At 46.0% G+C, this 8,036-nt stretch overlaps 1 protein-coding gene across 2 annotated transcripts; it reads right to left on the bottom strand.

Annotated features, from left to right (window-relative positions):
* Positions 1–1,267: 1,267 nt before the first annotated feature.
* Positions 1,268–7,643, bottom strand: AUNIP (aurora kinase A and ninein interacting protein). 2 transcript variants are annotated; one of them, XM_033157802.1, is made up of 4 exons: positions 7,541–7,643; positions 5,811–5,949; positions 4,883–5,006; positions 1,268–2,331 (listed from the first exon to the last, which is right to left on the bottom strand). In XM_033157802.1, the coding sequence occupies exons 2-4, from the start codon at positions 5,901–5,903 to the stop codon at positions 1,418–1,420; spliced, it is 1,131 nt and encodes a 376-aa protein (XP_033013693.1). In that variant the 5' UTR covers positions 5,904–5,949; positions 7,541–7,643; the 3' UTR covers positions 1,268–1,417. The 2 variants fall into 2 exon arrangements, with proteins under 2 accessions (XP_033013693.1, XP_033013694.1); XM_033157803.1 differs by lacking the exon at positions 7,541–7,643 and adding an exon at positions 7,353–7,373.
* Between the last annotated feature and the right edge of the window lie 393 nt (positions 7,644–8,036).

An 8,036-nucleotide genomic window follows, 5' to 3' on the forward strand; every position in this document is an offset into this window, starting at 1 on the left:
CTCTAGGAGCATCACTGCCATTTTCTTTAAGCCACAGTTGTGAATCTGGTGCATCACGTTATCCATGTAGCAGAGCAGGGTTCCTCTTCCTGCATTTTTCCACACAAGAGCTTTGTAGGTGGGTGAGGTTAAGAACTCATTAATGGGCAGTTTTGACCCCTGACCTTCCTCAGAGTTAATTTTGAAATCAGGTCTCCCTTCTTAACGTTCGAGAGCAGCCTCTCAAAGTAATAGCTGCACTCAGAACTCCCGTCCAGTCCTTTGGGAGAGCACAGGGACGAGGAGAGGATTTTTGCACACATTAGTGCTAATGTGTGGGTCTGAAAGGGACTCAGTTAACTTTAGAGAAGTCAGCAGCCTTCCTTAAAAGCTTGTAGAGGCTTAAGTTGAAGGGGGAATGATTGACATGCTGTCACTTAACCTGCCTAAGCTGTGTCCTCTGTTAATGTGGCCTGTTTGGCAGATCATTCAAGGTTTTATATATCATGTTTTATAAGCCAGGAAGTTGCAGTCACTCTCGCATGAACCTGGGATAGCTCAGTTGGTACAGCATGAGACTCTCAATCTCAGGTTTGTGGGTTTGAGCCCCAATGTTGGGCAAAAGATTCCTGCATTGCAAGGGTTGGGCTAGGTGACCCTGGTGGTCCCTTCCAACTCTACAATTCTCCGATTGCTTTGGCATGAGGAGCTTGCTATATACTAAGCCAAAATTCTCCATTATGTCAGTTACAGACAAGGGCCATAAAAATGCTTCCATTCTGGTGTGTTGTAAGCTCAGTGCTCGTTAGCCATGCAGGCTTTCTGTAGCATCCACACAACACCGTTGGCATCAAAATGCTAATCTATTCTTTTGTCCTTTCTCTTTTCCAGGGGAAAATCTGATAAAAACAATAATAAACTAGATGAAATTTGCAGCATTAAAGCAACCTCCCCCCCTGCATACAAAGATCCAGATTTTTTAAAAGGTACCAATTCATTTTAAAACAGAGTCCACTTTAATTCTACCTCCATCTGATAAAGAAAATTCATAGAAAACTGAATGGTAGGTAGTTGGGAAACCTTGCTCGGAACAGTGGGGAAGGCACAATGTAACAATTAGGAATACAAGCCCTATCCCACAAAGCAACAGTCTTCTTGCTTAAGACAAAAATTGCCTAATAGTGCATATGAAGACCCTGCTTGTTTAGAATGTAGTCTGGGTTTTCTGCTTGACACAGCTGCATATTTTGCCAATAGGACCTTGCAGCTTCTGGAACCATTAACAATATGATATCATTTCTTTATTAGGCAATGTACAAGTTATAAAGAAATCAGCATGCAGAATAAGTATGAACGCTACATATATACCTAAGGTCTGCATCAGTTTGTTTTGAAAGTCTGCATTAGGGGCATTTCTCTCTCACTGGGCAATTATGAGTTAGTGTTTAATGACTCTATTGCCTTCCGAATCCTCTGTGAATAACAAGTCATAACATGACTTCTCACTACTGTCTGTTAGAACAGACACACTCCCACCTGGGGATAGGTGGGTCCCTCTCTCTGCAGAGCAGCAGGCCCCCAAGCAGCCATGGTAGGATGGGCTCATTATAGAGTTGCTTTCATCGCCAAGAAGCGTCTTTTGTAAAGATGTTTTGCCTCTCCCTTGAACAAAGAGGTGAGAAATGACTTTGTGACCCTCAGAGTCCTGCGTAAACATTGGCAGGCCAACCAAGCCTACCTGGCTGTCCTCAATCCCTTTATCAGAATTGCAGACGGTCTCGTTGATTTTCAAACACAGCCCAGCAACAGATTGATTGAAAGGCTTCACTTCCGTTGTTCTCTGCTCCAGCTGAGGATTTATGTTCTCGGAGTCACAGGACTGCATTGAGGAGCTATAACAAGAGGGTGGGCACCTGTGTCTTCTCTGAGTCTTTGTGTCCTTGTTTGTAACTGTCAGGCTTTGGCTGCTGTGAGGAAACAAGGTGGTATGTTTTTCTCTTCCCCAACCACTCTTTTTCTCTCTCAGAGCCAAATCAGAAAGAGTTCTGTGATCAGGATCCCTTTTCTCCTCTAGCTGCTGAATGAAGTTTAATAACTGAGGATCTTCTCTCTCTGCAGCAGAGTCTCTTCTTTCAGTTGGGAGGATGCAAGTGGTAGTCTGGGCTTCAGGAGGGGTAGAATTGCAAGGAGAAATGTGTAAACCTGGTGTCTGTTGGGTCCATCCTCCTCCTTCCTCAAGCATGTCATCTGGCAACATGGTTTTTCCGCCCCTAAACAGTCCATGGTTGTTCACCTTGGAGGCACGGTTTGATGCAACAGCCAGCCTTCTGTTTGGATTTGTTTTCTTTTCCTCTGAAAAAAAACACAAACCAAGCTGAATCTGAATATAACCAGACAGATCAAACACACAGCCTGTACAAAAACCTTAGTATGATGCTGGAATGGCAAATACAAATCAGCAGGCTTCCATGGTCAACTTTTTAAAAAATAGGTATCACATAATTGTTTCCATGACAAACTGCTCAACCCTTGCCTCTGGACAGATTAGCAACCCTACAAAACTACCAGTCTCCTGTGGAATCACTATTGCCTCAAAAACTCAGAGGAACTGCCCACCCCAGAGGAATCCACACGGGCACCTTTCTTTGTCATGGGTTTCTGCTACCAGTTGTGGGGGGAAGCCCAGAACAGTGACTTACGCAAACAACTTGCACATCGACTCCGACACATGTCAAGTGAATGAGTATATAAGCAAAAGGTACCGCAGCTTTTCAGAAAAAGTGTGCCTTAGCCACCATAAGTTTGGGAAAGCTTGATACAGAGTTGCCGCTGCCCCGCCCCCCAAAAACACCACTGTTGATAACTAATAGAAGAAACATTAGAAGTGTTGTTATAGGCTCCCCCTCTTTGCAGATTTGTATCCTGGAAATGAAGGGTTGTTGCATGCAAGGTCTATATTTCAGTAGGTTTTAAGTTACTTTAAATTAAAAGGACAGGAGATCTCTGTGTTGCAGGATGGCCATGAGTGCAAGCAAGATTTTCCCTATTTAAAACATGGCATTGGCAAACTTGGCCCTCCAGATGTTTTGGGACTACAACTCCCATCATCCCTGACCACTGGTCCTGTTAGCTAGGGATGATGGGAGTTGTAGTCCCAAAACACCTGGAGGGCCGAGTTTGCCTATGCCTGATTTAAAATGTTGACTCCTAAACTAACTCCACTGGCCCTAAGCAAGTCATTATTCTGCCTTTACCCACCCACCTTCCTGCAATATGAGGGCAATAGGTTTGATCAATATTCTGCCTAAAAGGAGGACTGTTCAAGGAACACCAAGAAGTTTGTTGCTGCCTGGCAAGTTAATCTTCAAACTGATACCAGCAGAACACACACTTATTTCCCCCACAGATCTCTGCAGCTCTCCAATCATACCCTTTCATGGGATTGCAATCAACAAAACAGCTGGTCTGTCCTTTTTGAAAAAAGTGAAGTGAAAGCAAAGTAGGGTCACTTTTTGCTGCTCTTCTCAATTACCTTTTCCCATCTGCCTCCGGTTCCTCATAGGATTTTTCAAGTGATTCTAAATTTGATGTAGAGTGGGCAGTTGCTACCTCCTCTCCGCACCCTTGTTTGCAGACAGTGGAGAAGCAAAGCTTTTTAAAGGACATTGTGTGGTTTTGTATAGTGTTTACATAATGCAAGGTGCAATGGAAGTGTGAAATAATAAACCCTCTTACAGAAAGCATTGCAAATGTTGCACAAGTTATTAACCCTATACTTTACTTTTGATTGCTGTTGGGATAATGTGCAAACTACTGCACCTTAAGCATTTCGGCCAGCCTTCACCACGCTGGTGGCCTGCAGATGCTTTTGTAATGGCAGCATGGTGACAAAGGCAGGTTTAAGCTTTCCACTCCATGAGAAAGCTTTGTGGTTTCACAACAATAAAAGTTTCCGAACAGAATACAGAGAAGTCTCCAAACCCCACAAAATAAACGCGATAATAGCAGTATCAGCATAGTAATGGAGGTGGTCTACATTTAAGGAATGGTACAAGCATGTTGGAAAAGAGTACTTTTCCCTTCGTAGAACAGCACATCTACTTTGGAAGCTGCATTTTCCAAGCACTGTACAGTAACAAAGCTCTTTTAAGAGAAATATTTAGTCAAAAGTAGCATGGTTTGCATACCACTTATATGTGCCAATCCAGCTAGGACATGCATGCCCATATCTATCCACCAGGCATACAGGTACAGAGCACTAATCAAATACTTCACCATCTGTCACAATCAGTCATGCATAAAAATGAATGAGATTGGCAATGAGGCACTCAGACCAAAAAGGGCTCCCTGGTATAGAGCAATGAATGTTTTAAGCCCTGTCGCCCACCCACAAAATAATCCTTGCATATGGTTGTGGAATCAGAAATCCCCATGCACAAACCCCTGCTCACAAAAGTAGGGGCTCTGCCCAATTGGGGCACTTGAATATTTGTCCTGATAGCATGTACCTGCTACTCATGAGTGGGAGCTCCTGCTTTGAGCTTTTCTGCTCACATCACCACATTCAACGGGGTTATTTGCAGGGAGAGAAGAAACATGTCAGAGACAGTGCTCAGAGTGCAGCTCTGCACCTTACTCTAGACATGATCTGGAAGAGGCTGGAGCCAGGCTAGGAAACTCGCATCCCTGCAGATGTTGCTGGATTCCCAGTTCCCACCAGCCCAAGCCAGAAGGCAAGGGTCAGGGATGTTGGGAGTTGGAATCCAGCAACGTCTGTAGCTGCACAAGCTCCCTAGCCCTGATCTTGAGTATTTTGAGCATCACATCCAGAATCCCAAGTTCCAGTTGCCTGGCATTATTATTTTTTCCCTCAGCTAGAACACACACAAAAACACCAACATACCTGCTTGTGTGCTGAAGAAGGTGGAAATGGTGGTTTGCTTGGTGCACTGAAGAGGTGCTTTTGTTGGAAGAGGACAATGCGAAGCTTGGTTCAGTGTTCTTAATACTGGCTTAGCCATGAAGCTCTGGGTGAGAAAGTAGAAATTCTGTGTCAGAATTCATCACCATGCAGGAATTCATCCCTTTGAATAGCAGTTGTTGGGAGTCACAGGTGGGGAATGTTGCTGTCGCACTCAAGTTCTGCCTACAAGCCACCATGAAAACAAAGTGCTGGACTAGATGAGCCTTTGGCCTGATCCTGCAGGGTTCTTACGTTCTTATCCTTATCGTTCAGAACTGATTTATTCCCATAAATGTTAGTTCCATGGGAACAGGACTTGCAAGTGGACCCTGTGACAAAGTGTTGCAGCACCTATTTAGGGGTCCCTCCAACCAGTCATGGCGCTCCTCCAGGACAGTGTTTGTTCCAGGTTTGGGAGGGCCCTCAGGCGAGACAGCCTGCATGATGTCTACCTCCTCACTGCACATTTTCCAATACAGTGGTACCTCTGGTTAAGTACTTAATTTGTTCCAGAGGCCCGTTCTTAACCTGAAACTGTTCTTAACCTGAAGCACCACTTTAGCTAATGGGACCTCCCTCTGCTGCTGCGCCGCCAGAGCACAATTTCTGTTCTTATCCTGAAGCAAAGTTCTTAACCTGAAGCGTTATTTCTGGGTCAGCGGAGTTCTTAACCTGAAGCGTATGTAACCCGAGGTACCACTGTATTAAGTGATGTCCCAAGTACACACCAACCACAAACTCACCAAGTAGTCTTAAAATTATCAACTGGCACCCAAGAATGACAAAAAAAGTTCTCCACCATATGCAGATCTGGCACCTTACAATGTGAAGTCATAAAAACATATTCCCAGGCTTGTTCCTCCATTACCTGTATTTTGCGTTTTTTAAGGGCTGATGTATCCAGCCAGACACCACAAGATTCAGGCTGCTTCTGCGCTGGGCATTTGACCTTATGTTTCATGAGCAGTTTGTCTTCTGTGTTCAGGTGATGCAAGGCTTTCTGCAATCTTAAGAAGAGAGGAGAGGCATGCATAATAAGTTATACCAATATCTGTGACTGCAGAGGAATGGTTGCAAAGTATACACCTGACCCAATAGCTTCAGGGCTGAAATAGGCAAGGGATAAGGCCAGCCTATATTTTTGTTTTAACATGTTGATACCATCTGCTTCCACACCCATCTTAGTGGTTGGTTGGATGCAACCTTCAAGGTAAACAATTCTGTGTCTGACAATGAATGTGGAAAAGCAAACTTCCCAGGAGCTCAGCCCTCCCCATTTTATCCTCATAAGAACCCAGCCAGGTAGGTTAAGCCAAGAATATGACTAGCCCATGGTCCCCCACCAAGCTTCATGGCTAAGTTGCAATTTAAAACTCGTGTCTCCCTATTCAGCTACTTAAAAAAACCTGACTGACTGCTGGATCGGGGACATGCACATTCCACAGCAGCCACCCCCAGCTCCAAAATGTTGCAGACCTCCCCACTACTTCTGTCAGTTGCTATTGACTGCCAAATCTTTTTAAAAAGGGACCCCTGACCATTAGGTCCAGTCATGTCTGACTCTGGGGTTGCAGCGCTCATCTCGTGTTACTGGCCGAGGGAGCCAGCGTACAGCTTCCGGGTCATGTGGCCAGCATGACAAAGCTGCTTCTGGTGAACCAGAGCAGCGCACAAAAACGCCATTTACCTTTCCGCCAGAGCGGTACCTATTTATCTACTTGCACTTTGACATGCTTTCGAACTGCTAGGTGGGCAGGAGCTGGGGCCAAGCAATGGGAGCTAACCCCGTCACAGGGATTTGAACCACCAACCTTCTGATCAGCAAGCCCTGGCCTAGGCTCTGTGGTTTAACCCACAGCGCCACCCACATCCCCTTTAAAAACCTTTAACTGGTTTTGTATTTTTTACAGCCTCCCAACTTTGAAGGAGGGGAAAGGATTATCTTAACAGCAAACTCAGTTCCCCGAGCACGGACTCTTAACTTTGCCATCCACATTCAGGGAAGCCCATGTGGTGTAGTGGGAAAGGGGTTGTTGGTGAGACCTATTCCCCACTCAGCCACGGAGCTCACTTGAGCCAGTCACTTCCTCTTAGCCTAACCTATCCCACGGAGGTGTAAAGATAAACTGGGGAGACGGAGAGCCACATATGCCACATGGAGCTCCTTGGAGAAAAGGTGGGATGTAAGAAACAAGACGAAGGTATCGACAGGCTGAAGGAAACCCAGAGTTTTGCACACACAAACGGCTGAGGGCTGAGTGTAGGAAGACCAAATTATCCCAGGAGGAGAACTGAGCATGCTCAGTGGGCACTGAATGCTTCCTGGTAGAGAGGATGGCGGCCAACATTTTGGCGGTGGTCCTACTTGTAACCTTTATAAAATAATAATAATAATTAAAAAAATTCCCACCATTCCTCCAAGGAGCTCAGAAAAGCGTGGACAAAGGTCTCTCCTCGCCATTTCGCCCCTGGGAGGCTCAGAGAGAAGGAGCGGCGCAGCTTTTTATCCGTGAGGGCGGGATTGCAATCTGCGTCTCGGAAGCACTACACCGCACTGCCTCTCCCCGTTCGCCCACCTTGCATTTGCAACAGCATTACCTGCATCCGAGGAAGCGCCAACAAAAGTTCTCTCCCACCAGGAGACTCTGCGCGTCGGCCCAGACTTGCCCTGGTTGCAAAGCGATTCCCAGAATTCAACGTTCCCGCGTCTCAAGCCCCGCCCTTCGCCCTAGGAAATGTCCAATAGCAGGGGAAGCAGGAACCTTGCCCCGCACACTAGCCTCTTCCCTCCGCCTTGCCACGCCCCCTTCTCTTTCGCAGCTGCGCCCAGTGGGTCTTTGTGAATGTTTTGCGACATTCCGAGCTAGTTGGCATCCCAGGGAAGAAAAGGGTGGGAGGGAACGGTCGTCTCTATCCCCGCATCCCTCCCCAGTCCCCACACGCTCTCCAACACACAAACAGCCCCACCCGCTGCCTATTTACTTTGTAATTAAGCCCTGGATGCAACAATTTTAATAGTTATAACCACGGAGATTATTCCCAGGGGTCCAAGACAACTCTCATTATGCCAGAGATCTGGACAAACACACACCAA

Source organism: Lacerta agilis, chromosome 8 (genome assembly GCF_009819535.1).
Source record: "Lacerta agilis isolate rLacAgi1 chromosome 8, rLacAgi1.pri, whole genome shotgun sequence".
NCBI lineage: Eukaryota > Metazoa > Chordata > Lepidosauria > Squamata > Lacertidae > Lacerta > Lacerta agilis.